Genomic DNA, 17,264 nt, shown 5'->3' on the forward strand with positions numbered 1-17,264 from the left:
GCACTCTCTGGGCAACACCAGAGCAGGTCCAGGCGTCCCTGGGCCCTCCACGATTGCAAGGTGTGAGCCAGACCTGCAGACCCCAGGGCGCAGCTCCTGTCTCGGCACCTGGTCGGGCGACGGCCATGTCCACGATGGTCTCAGGGAGGGTGGGGGGACTGCCTGCTCCTCGGGGGTCTCAGAGAAGGTGCGGGGGGACTGCCCGCTCCTCGGGGGTCTCAGAGAAGGTGCGGGGGGACTGCCCGCTCCTCAGGGGTCTCAGAGAAGGTGCGGGGGGACTGCCCCGCTCCTTGGGGTCTCGGGGAAGGTGCGGGGGGACTGCCTGCTCCTCGGGGGTCTCAGAGAAGGTGCGGGGGACTGCCCTCTCCTCGGGGGTCTCGGGGAAGGTGTGGGGGGACTGCCCGCTCCTCGGGGGTCTCAGAGAAGGTGGGGGGGTTTGCCTGCTTCTCAGGAGTCTTGGGGAAGGTGAGGGGGACTCTGCTGCTTGGGGGTCTCAGGGAAGGTGCAAGGGGACTGCCCACTCCTCCGGGGTCTTGGGGAAGGTGTGGGGCCTGCCCGCTCCTCCGGGGTCTCAGGGAAGGTCTGGGGGGACTGCCCGCTCCTCCGGGGTCTCGGAGAAGATGGGGGGCTGCCCGTTCCTCAGGGGTCTCAGGGAATGTGGTGGGGGACTGCCTGCTCTTCTGGGGTCTCGGGGAAAGTCAGGAGGACTGACCGCTCCTCGGGGGTCTAGGGGAAGTTGGGGGACATTGCCTGCTTCTCGGGGGTCTTGGAGACAGTGCAATGGGACTGCCTGCTCTTCTGGGGTCTCAAACAAGGTATGGGGGGACTGCCCGCTCCTCTGGGGTCTCGAAGAAGGTGCGGGGGGACTGCCTGCTCCTCGGGGGTCTCGGGGAAGGTATGGGGGGACTGCCCGCTCCTCTGGGGTCTCAGAGAAGGTATGGGGGGACTGCCCGCTCCTCAGGGGTCTCGGGGAAGGTATGGGGGGACTGCCCGCTCCTCAGGGGTCTCAGGGAAGGTATGGGGGGACTGCCCGCTCTTCAGGGGTCTCGGGGAAGGTGCGGGGGGACTGCCTGCTCCTCGGGGGTCTCGGGGAAGGTATGGGGGGACTGCCCGCTCCTCGGGGGTCTCGGGGAAGGTATGGGGGGGACTGCCCGCTCCTCAGGGGTCTCGGGGAAGGTGGGGGGACTGCCCGCTCCTCGGGGGTCTCAGGGAAGGCAGAGGGACTGCCTGCTCCTTGTGGTCTTGGGGAAGGTGCCTGGCCGTTTCTGCTCTGAGTGTGAGGCAGTGTCTCTGCCCCCAACCCCTTTCCCCTGAGTACTTTCGGTCGAGGGCCCCGTGTCTGGCAGCAGCAGGATGGGGCCCTGGAAGCTGCTGCACTGCAGGGTATCTCGGGGGAGGGTGAGCAAGCCAACCCCCAGTTGTTGAGGTCAGAGCCTCGGGCCGGCCAGGGAGCAGAGCCTGACCTCCGGAGGACGCGCCGCCTCCCTTGCCCTTCCCAGGCCTCTGCAGGTTGGCACGGGAGAGTCCATCCAGGGGCAGACTGGACACCTCAGAGGGAAGAGCTAGCCCTGCGCTCTGCCCGTCTCCGCGGTGGGGGGCTCCGTGGGCTCACAGGGTCCTCGAGGCAGCCTTCCTCCTGGCGATGCTCTGCACTCAGTGCTCTGACATCCCGGTCCCAGGACGGGGGCTTCCTGGGAAAACCTTTCTTCTCTGTGGCCTTGAGTGGGGTGGGGGGGTCTCTTCCTCCAGCCCCTGCCCTGGCCCATGGCTGCCTGCACACCCTCTGTGGGGCTGGAGGTGAGGGGCTGGCCATGCTCAGGGTCCCTGCTGGCCACGTAAAGGACACCGTGATGCTCGCCACTCCCCTGGACATGGCGGGCGGAGACACACGTGTTTGTCTCGTTCGGCTCTTACGTGTCTCTAGGAAGATAAACAGAAGGCAGGTTTCAGTTTGGGTTTCTCCTTCCTTTTCTCTGTCTCCTGTCATTTGTTAGGCCCACTGCCACGTCCCATGCGTACCACTCAGGTGGTCAGGGCGCAGAGGGGTGCCACCCAGCTTCTGGCCCGGGAAGCAAGCCTGGCCTTTGCAGGGCCATCCGCCTGGATGGCGCAGCTGGTGGGGAAGGTGGGCAGCTCCACTCTGGTGGGAGGGCTGGTGGTGAGGGCTCACCACAGTGGGGCCTTGTGTCTCCACAGCTCCGGGAGGAAGCCTGGAAGGGGTTCGCCACCCTGGATGACCCGCTCGCCACTCTTCTGGACATGCTGGACGCCAGCCGGGGCTTCAGGGGGCAGGGCCCCTCACTGGAGGCCTGGGTGGCCCGCGAGCTGGAGCGCTGGCTGCAGGCACAGCCGCGCCCGGGGCCCACCCAGGTGAGCCCCGCCCTCGGCCCAGGGCCTGTTCCCTTTCACCCCGTCCAGCCCTCCACATGGGGCCCCACGCCCACCTGACCTGGCCCCGGCAGCCCACGGGGGTCACCGACGGTGGGTGGGCCTCTAACAGCCATGTGCCAGGCAGCCTCGGCTCCCTTGTCTGTGCCCCTGCTCACCCACAAAATCTACCCACCAGCCTGAGGCTTCAGGCGCTGGCCGCCCCACACTAGGCCCACCCAGGCACCATGCCCCCTGCCCACATCAGGCCTCAAGACCCTGGCCACAGCTGCCGCCTCCACTGAGGTCAGGTCTGGGGTCTCCAGGGCGACCCAGCACTGAAGCCGCTGCAGGTCCGTGCAGTCCGGCTCCTCACTGAGGGCCCCCTCAGCCTAGTGGAGCCGCTGGTCAGCATCTTCCAGCTGCAGGACGCAGACCGGAGCCCCGTGCTGGCTCACATTCACCGGCTGCACCAGGAGGGCAAGTTCAAAGAGGTGAGTGAGCCCTTCCCTGTGGCTCTGGGCCTCTCTTCCACGGGCCGGGCCTCCATGTGGGTCAGTGGGGTGGGTGAGAGCCAGGCTGGGGGCGAGACGCCCACTCTGGAAGTGTCCCCTCTACCCTGGGGGCTGTGCAGAGGCCACAGGTCTGGGGTGCAGGGGACCAGTCCCCCGGGACCAGCCCAGGTTCATGCCTGGCGTGGGGGTCCTGGGCACCCTGACACTGACCCGTTGAGAGGTCTAGACACAGCCCCCCACATCCTGCCTGGTCTACAGCATGTGCCAGGGTCCTTTCTTCCCAGGTGCCCGCCAGCCTCTCACGCTTGGTCAGCAGCGTGGGGACGCCAGGTTCTGACCCAGGAACCCACACGGCTGTGGCCCACACTCCTTTGTTATTAATTCCGAGTGTGGGCGGGGAGGGGGCGTAGGGATGGGAGAAGCTTGCCACAGTCTCTGCCCACCCAGGCCACCCAGGGCCCAGGCCAGACCCTGGGCCTGCTTTCTCCTCCTGCCCCTGCCGATTCACCCCTGCTCACCCAGCCCCTGTTGGCACAGCCTGGAGGCATGGAGCCCATGGGCAGGAGCCGAGGCCCCTCTGCTTGAGGACAGGCCCTTCCTAGAACCACGGGTCGCGGCCACGACAGGCTGGAGGACTGGCCGCTTTGCCTCTGGGCCTGGGTGTCCAGCTGTCTATAGGGTGTCTGCCTTGGAGCCAGGGGCCTGCACTCTCTCTGGGTGGGGTCCACCCGTGCCTGTTTGCTGGGCCACTCTGGACTGGGTCGGGTCAGTGGTGGGGACCCTGTGAGGGATAGACTCCCTCAGGTCCTGCCAGATCCCCGCTGTCACCATCCTGCCAGCCCCAGCCCCCCAGCCCCCACCAGGGACCAGCCCTGGCACATCACGCGTCCTTTTCAGAAGATCGGGTGTGGGGTGTCATTCCAGTGTGGGGGTCCAGAGTCTCAGCCGTGTCAGTCACTCAGGAGCTCCCAGTGTGTGTGATGCGTGTGGCCGAGGGCGGGGAGGGCGGAGGGGTGGTGTTTTGCTCCCCTGTAGGAGGTAGGGCTGGCTCAGGGGGGCGTGTGGGCTTAGGAGTGCTGGCCTCTGGTGGGACTCCGGGGGCTTTTGGAAGCTCGGCGGTTTTGCTGATTCCTCTGTGAGCAGAGCTGGTTCTCGTTTAAGCCCAGAGGGTTCCGACATGAAGAGGAGCGCTGAAGTCGTGCTCTCGGTGTCCCTGGGCAAGGCGGGTGCTCTGGCGATAACTTCCGCTGAGGTGGGTGGGCGGGGCAGCGGCGGGAGGCCGGGCACCCGGCTGAGATCCCAGCGGCTGCTGCACCTGAGGTGCGGGCGCCCCGCTCCGAGGGGCCGCCTCCCTGGGGGATGAGTCTAGCGTCCAGGGGTCCAGAGGCCGCTCAGGACTCGCCTCCGCCACTGCCTCGTGGGGCCCGAAGGCGAGCCCACACACCAGGGGACGGTACTGCCGGCGCCCAGGAGGTCCCAGGTCCACCCCGCGCTCCCCCTCCCCGAAGGGGAGGCCCCTTGGAACGGAGGCGCGCGCCGGGCGGGCGGGCAGGCGGAGGACGCGCAGTCACAACGCGGCGGTGCGGGGCGGCCCGGCGGCCCGGCCGCGGGGAAGAGGCAGGCCGGTGTGTCGCGTCTCCTGTTACACTCGGGCCTTTCAGAGAGCGTCTGGACGGCGGAATGCGCCCCCCCTCGCGCTCCGAGGCTGGACTGGCACACAAAGAGCGCTCTTGTCCGGCGCGGGCCCCGCGTGCGAAGAAAGGCCATTGTCCCGGCAGGCGGGCCCGGCAGGCGGTGCACGCTCCAGTGCCCGCGCCGCGCCGCCGAGGGGCCGCCTTCAGGCCTGTCCGCTCGGATTAGCGGGGACTCACGGCTTCATGTGCTGCGATATTTCATGTCGAGGGCGGTGGCGGCTCCGGCCGCGTGAATGCCGGCTTTTGTCTGCCGAGTTATTTTATTTACGTTTTTTAAACAGCTTATCAAGGTAAAAAGATAGCTTTGCTTAAAAAAGAAAAAAGAAAAAGAAAAGGCCCCTTGGCGGCAGGCCCATGGCAAGCAGTGGGGGTGGGAGGCAGGTCGGTCCTGGGGTCTGGGCACCTGCCCCGGGCCCTGCTGGCCGGTCGGGGTCCTGCGTGCCTGCCCTTCCCGCTGTCACCGCCCCAGCCCCTCTGGTCTTAGTTACTTTTCACCAAAGCCACAGTTCTGGGGCCTGAGCTGTTTCCCACTGCCCCACCCTGACCCAGCCCAGGGCAGCCCTCTTCTCAGCAGCCCACTCTTGGCCTCCTGGGTGGAGGTCAGCGATGATGGCAAGGTGCCAGGTGGCCCAGCCCTGGTCTCGTCCCCTACCCTCCTCCCACTGTGGCTCCCCAGCCTGGCCTGGGGCAGGTCCCAGGCCCCTGGCTCAGCAGGCGATTCCCCCACCCTCAGGGCCTGCGTGACGGGTGAGCCATGAGCAGCCTGACCCAACAGAACCAAGGTGGGGCTTCCTGGAGGAGATGGTTCTGCTGCCACCCACAGCCTCCAGGCCACAACCCCCAGGGCTAGGGGGCAGAGAGGACCCTTCTCAGCCAGTCCCCAGGGGAGTCCCTGGCCTTCCAGCCCCGGTGCTCCGGCCACACCCTTGTGCCCACGCAGGCTGCCTGGCCGAAAGAGGGCAGCCTGGGTGCACAGACAGCTCTGGCGGGCCTGGTCAGGGGCTGGCTGCCGTGGAGGAAGCAGGCAGGAGAGAAGGGCTCCCAGGCCCTCTGGGGGCATCACCCTGTGCCCAGGGGTGTGCACCTCTCACAGGCAGGTCTGACCACACACCTGGGTGGGCAGGGCCAGACACTGAGCACCGCCTGCCCCGCTCCGCGGCCCCGCACTCTGCCCTGCCAGTGGACGCCGGGACCAGGGCCCTGACTGCAGGCCAGCGTGTGAGCCTCCCAGGCCTGGTCGGCACAGTGGGCCCCTGGGCCTTTCTGTCTCCTGGGAGGGGGAGGGAGAGGGGGAGGATGGAAGGAGAGAAAAGAGGGAGGGAGGGGGGTGTGGCCTACAGAGAAGGGTCTGGGGCGGTGGACTCTGCAGACTGTCCTCCTGCTGCTCTGAGGGGCAGTGCCTGGCCCGCCCTTGCCCCCACCGGACCAAGACCTGGGCCATTACCCCAGGCTGCCCCTCCAGTCTGAGGCTGGTTCTGGGGCTCAGAGTTCTTGGATGGGGGTGGCCTGCTGAGGAGCCAGACCCTCGGGTGATGGAGGCCAGCTGCCCTGGAGAGTGGTGAGGAGTCAGGGGCTCCCCTTGCTGCCTCTTCCGTCCTCTCCCAGGCCACTGCCCAGGGCCTGGCCTGGAGCGCAGAGGGTCCCAGGCCCCCAGTCCTCCCGCCCACGCCCCTTCTCCAACCCGCCTGTCCTGAGGGAGCCTGGGTCCAGATGCTGGCCCTGCGGGAGCCTGGAAGCCAGGATGCTGGTGGCGGGGCTCTAACGGGGTCTGAACGTGGTGTGTCCAGTGTGTGCACTCCACCCTTCTGGGCGGGTTCCAGAGCCCCCTCAACTTCCTGAGGGTCTCTTACCCAGAAGAGGTCAGAGCATCCAGTGAGGCTGCAGGGACACCTGGCCCCGCCCCCAGCCCTGCACCCGCTCCTCCACCCGGCCCGCCCCAGCCCCGCCCCAGGCCTTCGTCCCCTTTCCTGGCCCACCACCTCCCCTATTTTTGCCTTTCCCCCTCCCCCAAGCCCCGCACCCCTCTCCCCTGGCCCTGGGCCCCCCGGGGCCTGGCTGAGGCTGAGCTCCTGGATTCCGGCCAGGCCGCGGGGCGCTGGGTCAGCGCCGCGCAGGGAGAGTCCCCCAGCCCCGCGCCCCCCGCCCCGCGATCCCGGCCTCTGCCGGAGCTCCTTTCCCAGGCCGCTATTTTGGGCCTTTCTGTGAGCTGCGGGGGGCGGGGCCGGGCCGCCTGGCCAGTTATTTTTGCTCATAATGGGAGCGCGATGTATGGAAATTATTAATAGCAGCGCGGCCTGCTACGTGCGGGCGCTCAGGGCCGCCCGGTCTTCTTTGCAGAGTCCGGGGAGGGTCGCGCACCCTGCCCCATCTGAGGGACTGCCTGCGAGCCCGTGGCTTCAGAGCCACTTACTCTATGGATCCCAGGGCAGCTCTCTGCATGCCCCCGATGCACCGAGCACCCGGCCTGCCGCCCTGGGCCTGGGGTCAGCCCGCTCCATCAGACAGACTCTGAGTCGCTTTGGGGCGCACGCTGTGGCTTGTGGAAAGCGCTCAGAGGTCGGGAAGAGCCTGGCAGGTCAGGGCTGCAGTCCCTCAGGCGTCCAGAGCGCACAGAGCCCCACCGGCCCTCCCTGGGGGTACTGTGAATAACTGTGCCGGGCACATTCCTGGGCCGGTGGGGGAGCCTCTGGGAGGAGTGGGGACAGCAGTCCACACCCTGCCAGGCTCCGTGGGTGGGTGATGGAGGCCCTGCCCCTCCCTCCATCCACCCTCTCATCAGCAACCCCTGACCCAGGCCCCCTGCCCAGCAAGCACCTCAAGGCCCCATCTACATTGAACCCTAGCTGGGTGAGGGGGGACACAGGGGTCGTTCCAGCCACCCCACAGCACACATGGAGCCTGGCTTGGCACAGGGGCCTGTGGACTGGGATGCTTCCTGGTTCCAGGCCCCTTGGCCTGAGGCCACATGGCTGGAACTGAACAGGCCAGTGGCTGCCCCTACAGTGACTGGAGGCACCTGGGGGCCATGGGGAAGGGCGGGAGCCCCTTGGGTACACTCCTCACCCCCAGGGCACTGCCCATCCCCTGGCCCCGTGTAATCCTGACCCTCTGTGTTTCCCAGGCCATCGTGCTGGGCACGAAGCTGCAGCTGCAGGCAGATCTCGACGTGGAGAAGGTGAGAGTCTTTCTCATGTAGATCAGATCATGTCTAAGCCTCCAGAAGCATGGTTTAGGGAGGGTCCCCACCACTGAGCTGTGGGCTTTGTTCCCACAGGTGGAGCTGAGGTGCTGGAGGGCAGGGGTCACATGTGACCACCTGATTATGTGAGGAGGGCCAGGGAGGGGCCAGTGAGTGCCTGTGAGCCATCACAGGCTGGTATAGCAAGCTCAAAAAGCTGCCAGTCACTAGGGGCGTGCCAAGCTCTGGGGTGGCCTGAGGGGTTCTCAGGAGTGGGCGCCCCCATGAGGACTGTGCGCCTAGAGCCCTGGCCTGGCAGATGGGCCCACGACCGTCTGGTCTCCACACAGCCACGTGGGGGAGGGGAGGGCAGGTGAGGAGATTTCTGGGCACCTTTAGAGGTCTGGTTCTTCCAAGGGGGGTGGCCAGTATCTTCCAAGGCCCAATACCATGGCCAGGGGCTCCCTTGGGGCTTCCCAGGGGCTTGGGCAGCTTAGGGGATCTTGTGAGCGTGCACCAGGGCACGTGCTGGAGCCATCTTGACACAACCAGCATTTCTGGGCCACCAGGGCCGCGGCCGGTGGTTGATCTCCACCCTGCTCCTCCTCCTCCCCAGCCCACAGCACCCCCCCACTGGCTCAGGGACAACAGGGCTCCCCCAGGAGCCCCCAGGCCTGTTTGAGCCTCTAATCCTTCACAGTGGAGATGAGGGTGACCACAGAGCCCCCCAGGGATGGCCTAAGGAGCACCAGGGCCTGTGTGTGTATGTGTGTGTGTGAGCATGGGTGTGTGTGTATGTACATGGGTGTCTGTGTGTGCACATGGGTGTGTGTGTGCACATATGGATGTGTGTGTGAGCATGGATGTCTGTGCATGGGTGTGTGTGTGCACACATTGGGGGTGTACACACATGGGTGTGTGTGTGCATGTGTGTGTGAACATACATGGATGTGTGCATGTGTGTGCACTCAGGAGTGTGTGTGTGCACTGGGGGGGTGTGCGTGTGTGTGTGCACTGAGGGATGTGTGCACACATGGATGTGTGTGTTGTGCATGTGTGTGCGCACTGGAGTGTGTGTGCACACACATGGGTGTGTGTGTGCACATGTGTGTGCACTGGAGTGTGTGCACACACATGGATGTGTGTGTGTGCATGTGTGCGTGCACTGGGGGTGTGTGAATACACGTGGATGTGTGTGTGTGTGCGTGCACTGAGGGATGTGCACACACATGGATGTGTGTGTTGTGCATGTGTGTGTGCACTGGAGTGTGTGTGCACACACATGGATATGTGTGTGCACGTGTGTGTGCACTGGGGGTGTGTGAATACACGTGGATGTGTGTGTGTGTGTGCACTGGGGGTGTGTGCACACACATGGATGTATGTGTTGTGCATGTGTGTGTGCACTGGGGGTGTGTGAATATATGTGGATGTGTGTGTGTGTGTGTGCACTGAGGGATGTGCACACACATGGATGTGTGTGTGTGCATGTGTGTGTGCACTGGGGGGGTGTAAATACACGTGGATGTGTGTGTGTGTGCACTGGGGTGTGTGAATACACGTGGATGTGTGTGTGTGTGTGTGTGCAGGGGCCCGGGCGTGGGGCATGGCTAGGCGCAGTGGGTGGGCCTTCAGACTGCAGCGGGGCCCCTGAGCCCCCCAGGGGAGGCGAGTTGCACAGACCAGCCTCTGGGCCCTTTGGCACCGACACCCTGGCCACTCCCTGTGCTGGGCTGGCGGTGAGTCTGGGTCTCAGCTGCGCCGGAGCCGTGGCCTGAGTGGGTGTCTCCCCGCAGATGTGTGTGCCCCTGCTCCTGCAGGACAAGGTGGACCTCGTAGAGCGCTACGTGGACAGCTTGCCCCACCTCCAGCGGAGGCTGCTGACCCTCATGGACTCCTGGTGCCAGCCCGGCTTTGACATCAGGGTCGTCACCAGGTGAGCTCCACGGGGCCCAGGGTGGGGGTGGGGCTCGACGGGCAGCAGGCCTGTGGGGGAGCCGCCACACACCCCGCCCCGCCCGCCTTCACCCCGCTGAGTCCCAGCCAGTCAGCAAGGGGCCTGCTTCTGGAGCCAGGGGCCTGACTCCGGCAGCCACGCTCAGAGGGACCTAACTGCTGTGAGTCAGACAGAAATAGTTCTCCCCCGGGGGCCCCTTCCTTCCACGGTCCTGAGGTCGCACCTCTCATCCAGGCACTGACCCCTCTGTTCCTTCCTTTGTCTAATTAACCTGTATGGAGTGCCGGCAGTTACAGAGAAAAGGCAGCATGCCAGCAGGGAGCCCACATGTGTGCGTGCATGTGTGTGTGTGTGTGTGCATGCATGCGTGTGTGTGTGTGTGCGCCTGCATGTGCATGTGCCTGTGTGTGTGCATGTGTGTGCGTGTCTGTGTGTGTGACACCAGGGTGTCACCTGCGCATGGGCATCTGGAAGAAGGGCTTCCTTCCGCCTCCCTGGGGGTGGGTGAGGGGAAGTGGCGCTGAGGCTGCCCAGGCTCCCTGGGCACCTGTCCGTCAGCAGGCGGCAGCACTGGTCCCACGTCTGGGTGCCCTGTCCTGGCACCACACAGCCCTGACCATCTCACTTGAGAGTCAGGCCTTGGGCTCTGGTGGCAGGTCTCCCGGGGCCCTCCCTTCCCTGGAGCCATTGGGCAAGTCACTCCCATTTCTGGGTTTGTTTTCTCATCCATAAAATGGGGCTGATTCTGTCTCTAGGGGCCGCTGTGACTTCAGCTCCTATGGGACGGACAAAGCAGCAGGCCAGGCACGTGGCACATGGCTGCCATTGCTCTCATTATGTGTCAGAAACGAGAGGGAAACAGGTGGAGCAATAAGTGTGTGCAGATGGGGACGAAGGGAGACACAGGCAAGAAGTGGGAGGATCCTCAGGGTTAGATTTAACTGCAGATATTGTCTTAAATTAATGATTTTTTAAAAGATGTTCTCATTCTATGCCCTGAAAGGGTTCAGAAGCAGTGTCACCCTGTAGGAATGAGCACATCCAGCAATGAGATCTTGGCTCCTAGGGAACATTCTTCACTAAAAGAAACACAGGCTCTGTGGGGAATAGACTAAGAATGGAAACAGTAATAGAGTAAAAGACGGTAGCAGAGCACAACACCTTGGATTCGTAAACACGCAGGAGTCTTTAGGCTCAGATGGCTTCACTGGTGAATCCTTCAGACATTTAAGGAAAAACAGTACCAGTCTTACAAAAGTTCTTTCAGAGACTATAAAAAGAAAGAGCACATTCCACCATGTTTTATGCAAGAAGATGGGGAGGAAAGCTCTCCTTTACTCTGTTGTGCCAGCTAATACATGGAAAGGAACAATCAAGTTCGGAATCTCCATCTTGTAACTCCCAGAAAGATAACTGATTTAGGCACAACAGTGATAAAGATGATAAAGAGATGCTAAGAAAGGAAGATACAAATACAGATCTCCCATATCGGAAAAGAAAAGGATAACATCACTACAGACTCTAGAGACAGTAAATGATAATAAATGTTTACAACAATGCAAGTATATTTGACAGCTTAGATGTAATAGACCAAATTCTTGCAAAGCATAGTTGACAAAACCAAAAAATAGAAAATTTGAGTAGTCCTTTGTAGTTGTTCAGTCACTCAGTCGTGTCCAACTCTGCAACCCCATGGACTGCAGCACGCCAGGCTTCCCTGTCCTTCACCATTCAATTAAATAAATTGAATCTGTAGTTTAAAACTTCACCACAAAAAAACTTTAGGCTAAGATGGCTTCACTAGTGAATTCCTTCAAACATTTAAGGAAGAGAGCATATCAATCTTACAAAAATTTTTTTCAGAGACTATAAAAAGAAAGAGCACATCCCAGCATGTTTTATCAGCTAGTTTAAGCCTTGGTACTAAAACTTGAAAAGGACATTAGGAGAAAGAAAAGTTATACTCCAGTGTATCTCATGAGCACAGATGCAAAAATACTAAAAAAAAAAACAATTATCAATCAAATCAATTGACATGTTAAAGTGTTAATCAAGAAAAATGAATATACAAACTCAGAGTGTGAGATAATATTAGCAAATTCACATCTGGTAAAGGACTGTTATCCAAAAATACAGAAAGTTCTCTTAAAACTCAGCAGTAAGAAAACAAACAACCTGATTTAAAAGGTGGACCAAAGACCCAAATAGACGCCTCACCAGAGAAGATACACAGATGATGCATAAGCCCATGAAAAGATGCTGTACATCATATGTCATCAGGGAAATGCAAATTGAATCATGAGCACGCACCCCTATTAACATGGACAGAAGCTCACACCATGCACCCCTGCTAGAAGGGACAGAAGCTGACGCCACGCACCCCTGCTAGAAGGGACAGAAGCTCACACCACGCACCCCTGCTAGAAGGGACAGAAGCTCACACCACGCACCCATGCTAGCATGGACAGAAGCTGACGCCACGCACCCCTGCTAGCATGGACAGAAGCTGACACCACGCACCCCTGCTAGCATGGACAGAAGCTGACACCACGCACCCCTGCTAGAAGGGACGGAAGCTGACACCACCACCCCTGCTAGGATTTTGGACAGAAGGTGACGCCACGCACCCCTGCTAGCATGGACAGAAGCTGACACCACCACCCCTGCTAGAAGGGACAGAAGCTGACACCACGCACCCCTGCTAGAAGGGACAGAAGCTGACACCACGCACCCCTGCTAGAAGGGACAGAAGCTGACACCACCACCCCTGCTAGGATTTTGGACAGAAGCTGACACCACCACCCCTGCTAGCATGGACAGAAGCTGACACCACCACCCCTGCTAGCATGGACAGAAGCTCACACCACGCACCCCTGCTAGCATGGACAGAAGCTCGCACCACGCACCCCTGCTAGGATTTTGGACAGAAGCTGACACCACGCACCCCTGCTAGCATGGACAGAAGCTGACACCACCACCCCTGCTAGAAGAGACAGAAGCTGACACCACCGAGTGTTGGTGAGGATGTGGAGCAACAGAAACTGTCATCACTGCAGGTGGGGATGCAAAATGGTGTGGCCACTTTGCAGGACAGTTTGGTGGCTTCTTACAAAACTAAGCACATTCTCATGTTATGACAACCCATCATGTTCCTTGGTATTTACCCAAAGGCACTGAAAACCCCTGTCCACACAAAAACCTGTACTTGAGTGCTCATAGCAACACTATTCATAGTTGTCAAAGCCTGGAGGGAACCGAGATGTTCTCCAGTAGCTGACATGTGGGCATGCTAAGTCACCCAGTCGTGTCTGACTCTTTGCAACCCTACAGACTGTAGCCCACCAGACTCCTCTGTCCATGGGATTCTCCAGGCAAGAATACTGGAGTGGGTTGCTATGCCCTCCTCCAGGGCATCTATCCAACCCAGGGATCAAACCCGCATCTCTTACGTCTCTTGCATTGGCAGTCAGGTTCTTTACCACTAGCACCACCTAAGAAACCCCCAGTAGCTGGAGGGATAAGTAAACTGTGGCCCATCAACACAGCTGAATACTATTCAGAGCTAGAAGGACACGTGCTGTTAAGTCATGAAAGGATACTTGGGAAACTTAGATGAAGATTACAAAGTGAAAGGAGATTCCTGCTGTGTGACATTATGGAACAGGGGCCAAAATGCAGACAATCAGAGGATTAGGGATTGGGGCTGGGGCTGGGGTCTCAGGTGTGTACACACGTGTGCCTCCGTCGGCTGTGCACACACGTGTAGGTCTCTGGCCTGTTCCACTGCTCTGTCTGTACCACCTGTTTGACCGCTGTGGTCTTGTAGCAGCCCTGAGTCAGACAGGTGAGCCTCCCATGCTTTTCTTCTCTGTCAAAATTGTTCTTGTCTTATTCTGGACCCTCTGCATTTGTATATGGATTTTGGGATCAGTTTGTCAGTTTCTACCCCAAAAAGCTGCCTGTGCAGAGGGACCCAGTCAGGGCTCGGGGAACTCTGGCCAGCCTGCCTGGAGCCCAGAGGAAGTAGAAGAGCACTTGATGAGTATGAAAGCTGTAACTGAGATCTTCAGAGAGATTCCGTGTCCAGGATAAACCCCACAACTGTGCAAAGAGTGCCTTCGGGACTCAGAGCAGACTTGTCCATAGAAACGTGATGGCAGGATGGGACTGGAACTCTCAGTAAAAGGTTTGGAAGATAAACCTGAAGATTCTTCCTAGCCTTTCCAAAGAAGGAAAATCAGAGAGGAAAGGTTTAAAAAAAAAAAAAAAAAAGCCAACAGATTTTGTCAAGAACACCCAGCATCCAAATAATGGGGATTCCAGAAAGAAAGAGGGAAATGTGGAGGAATTCACTCCAGACACAGTCCTGAGTGGATGGAGAGAGACCCACACCAAGGACCAGGACTTGAACCCTCAGAAAGAGTAGGAGTCGGGCTCCGGGTTCCTGGAGCAGCAAATGTCCAGTGCAAATGGAGAGTTGCTTCTGCCGACCAGCCCTCCAGTGCAGTGTGAGTTGAAGGGCACCATACCCAGGTCGATTCCTGGCCCCAGGGAGCTGCCCGCAGAGTCACTTGGCTGCAGTCTGGAGGCAGGAGAGGTGCAGGGCGCCCTGGACAGGGAGGGGCTGTCCCCTTTGCGGTGGGGAGGGGAGTGACTCCGTCCTCATGACAGGTGGCTAAGGCAGCAATCAGACCAGCAAGGATTACCCCACCACCAGTCATACTTGCATGGCTATAATTCTGTGAAAGCAGCTGGCGCCCAACAAACTGGACCAAGGATGTCGTTGTCTGGGGAGGGGAGCCTTCCATGCTGAGGCCTCCGTGGAGAACGCCTAGAGCTGAATCCTCCAGAGGCCACCGTGCCAGGCTGTTCCTGGAAACACGGGACAGATCTAAGCCATCTCAGAATTGTTGAGCGGGGGGCTGTGATGGGCTGCCTTCCTCTGAGCCTTGAGGAAAACTTGGCTTCTGACCTGTGCACATGTATGATGATGCTGATGAAAATTAAGACCTTGAAATGCATCAGCCGAGAGAAAGCAGTGCTGACCAGAGCTGCGTCTCTCCCACAGGCGGTACCCGCACGTGCCCCTGCGGCTGGAGAGGCTGAGCCCCAGAGCCCTGGGTCGGCAGGTGCTGCGGCTGCTGGAGCAGTTCGGCCTGGATCCGGGTGAGTGAGCCCCCAACGTGCTGCTCGGGGGCAGGAGCTGGGCGGGTGCTGCTGGGGGTCCAGGGCCCACCGCCTCCCAGTGTTCGGTCTGGTCAGTGTCCGTCCAGGTCTCCTTGCTACACTTAGCAGCCTCTCTGCCCTTCTGGGGAGCCCCCGGGGAGTCTGGGCCCCATGGGTGAGGACCGCCGAGCCTGCATGGCACTTGCGCCCCTCCCCCACGGCGAGCACAGCGCCCTCATCCTGCGTCTCAGGGGAGCAGTCTTACTGACAGTGTCTTTAGCTTCACTTCATGATCATGGAAGTTCTTCTCACTTCCGGTCTGTGAGTGTTCATCAGAAACAGAGGTGGAATTGTGTCAGATCCTCTTTTTGCGCCTCTTGGGAAGATGCCGTGTGTTTCCCCTTTTGGTCTGTTAATGTGATGGGTTGCATTGACTGATTGCATAATGCTAAGTGATCCTCACGTGTCTGCTGTGGCTGAGTCTCCGCCAAGTTTACACTACCAGGTCTGGCTTGCCAACCTTGCTTTAACTTAAAGGACTTTGCGTCTGTGTTCGTAGCTGAAGCTGGACTCAGACTTCATCTTCCTGAGATGTCTGTTTCCAACTTCGTGTACAGATGACGCTGGCCTCTGAAAACAGTGGGTGTCCTTTCTTTCACGGAGGGTGTTTGTAAAAGTTGGACTTCTTTCTTCCTGAGAAGTTTGGTGGAAATGACCTGTGAATCTAGATTGCCTTTCCTTATGGAAACAGGACTCTTGACTCAGCTGTGGGATCTTTTCAAGGACTTTGTCTGTTTCACTTATGGTTCCAAACGTACTGCCATAAAGTGTCCCTAATACCCTTTCTTTCTTATGGCTGAGTGATATTCCACTTGTGTTTATAACAGGGCTGCTTTGTACATCCATCTGTGGGTAGACACTCGGGTGGCTTCCATGCCTCTGGGGTCGTGGGTGACTCTGCAGTCAGCGTAGGGGTGCAGATACCTTTTGGAGGCTGTGATTCCATAGCCTTTGAATAAACACCCAGAAGTGGAATAGCTGGATCGTATGGTAGTTCCATGTTTAATTTTTTTTGAGGAACCTCCACAGCGTTTTCCATAGTAGCTGCAATGATTTGCATTCCCATCAACAGCGCACAAGGGCGCTTCCCTGGCAGCGCAGTGGTTAGGGCTCTGTACTCCCCCCGCAGAAGGCACAGGTTTGATCCCTGGTAGAAGAACTATTATCCTGTAGGCTGAGCAGCCAAAAAAGAAAAGCACAGGGGCTCCCCTTCCCCCACATCCTTGCCAGCGTTTGTTATTTGTTCGTTTTGATGTGGCAGTTCTGACAGGTGTGAGGTGGTGCCTCTTTGTGTTTTGACTTGTGCTCCCCTGGAGATTAGGGATGTTGAACATATTTTCTTGGCCTGTCGACCATCTCTGTATCTTCCTTGGGAAAATGTCTCTTTAGTTCCTCTGCCTGTTTTTTAAATTCGGATTATTTGGCGGGTTTTTTGCTACTAAGTTCTATGAGTTCTTTACATAGTCTGACTATTAACCTCTTATCTTTACATAGTTTGCAAATATTTTCTCCCACTCCAGATATTTCCTTTCATTTTGTTGCTACTGATTTTGTTGCCCTGATTTTTGTGTTTTTGATCTTGTCAGTTGTATGCCCTGCTCAACCCACTAACTGAATCTTAGGCCTTTCTTCTTGAATGTATACCCCAAGTTTCAGTATGTATTACTTTTATTATTGCTCAGCTCAAGGCGTTTTTAATTCCGTTATAATTTTTTTTTCTTTTACCTGTGGAGGAACGCGCAGTGTGTTTGTAATTTCCAAGCTGTGACATTTTTGGTTTTCTCTTCATCTCACAGTGATTAGAGGCCATGCTTGCTGTGATGTCAGCCCTCTGATTGGGTTGAAATGTGTTGTTGAGAAGAAATCTAGCTTCTCACCTTTGGAAGCAGCCTCTCATCTTCTGGCCACTTTTAGTCTCTTCCCTTTGTCTTTGGTGTTCTGCAGTTTCGCTGTGAGGAGACTCATTAGAGGTTTCTCTTTATTGTTTTTGCTTGGGATTTATGGGACTTGGGGATCTATGGATCGGTGTCTTCAATCCGTCCTGGGAGGTTTTGGTCATTATTTCTTTTGGAGATCGCCTGTTCCCCCTTCCTTGCTCTGGTCTCTTCCCAGGACTCTGCACATATGTTGAGTCCACGCCGTTTTTGCTCTGCGGCTGCCCTTCTGCCGTGGGCCTCTGAGTGGGCAGACCCTGCGCTTTCTGTGGGAGGGCGGTCAGACGTGATGCAGGGTGAGCACTGCTCGCCCCTCTGCCCTGAGTGCACCCAGCCCTCTACCTGGGCCTGGATCCCGATGGAGCCCCCAGGCATCTGGCAGAGTCAGCAGGA

The 17,264-nt window shown here is 58.9% G+C and overlaps 1 protein-coding gene across 1 annotated transcript in view; it reads left to right on the forward strand.

Moving 5' to 3' along the window:
- Positions 1 to 2,011: 2,011 nt before the first annotated feature.
- EXD3 (exonuclease 3'-5' domain containing 3) overlaps positions 2,012 to 17,264 on the forward strand; it is a 47,228-nt gene continuing 31,975 nt past the window's right edge. Inside the window, exons 1-6 of the mRNA XM_043470396.1 lie at positions 2,012 to 2,125; positions 2,197 to 2,370; positions 2,694 to 2,861; positions 7,698 to 7,751; positions 9,551 to 9,690; positions 14,780 to 14,877. Coding sequence (XP_043326331.1) covers positions 2,012 to 2,125; positions 2,197 to 2,370; positions 2,694 to 2,861; positions 7,698 to 7,751; positions 9,551 to 9,690; positions 14,780 to 14,877 — 748 coding nt within the window. The remainder of the gene's footprint in view (positions 2,126 to 2,196; positions 2,371 to 2,693; positions 2,862 to 7,697; positions 7,752 to 9,550; positions 9,691 to 14,779; positions 14,878 to 17,264) is intronic.

Source organism: Cervus canadensis, chromosome 5, assembly GCF_019320065.1.
Source record: "Cervus canadensis isolate Bull #8, Minnesota chromosome 5, ASM1932006v1, whole genome shotgun sequence".
Taxonomy (NCBI): Eukaryota; Metazoa; Chordata; class Mammalia; order Artiodactyla; family Cervidae; genus Cervus; species Cervus canadensis.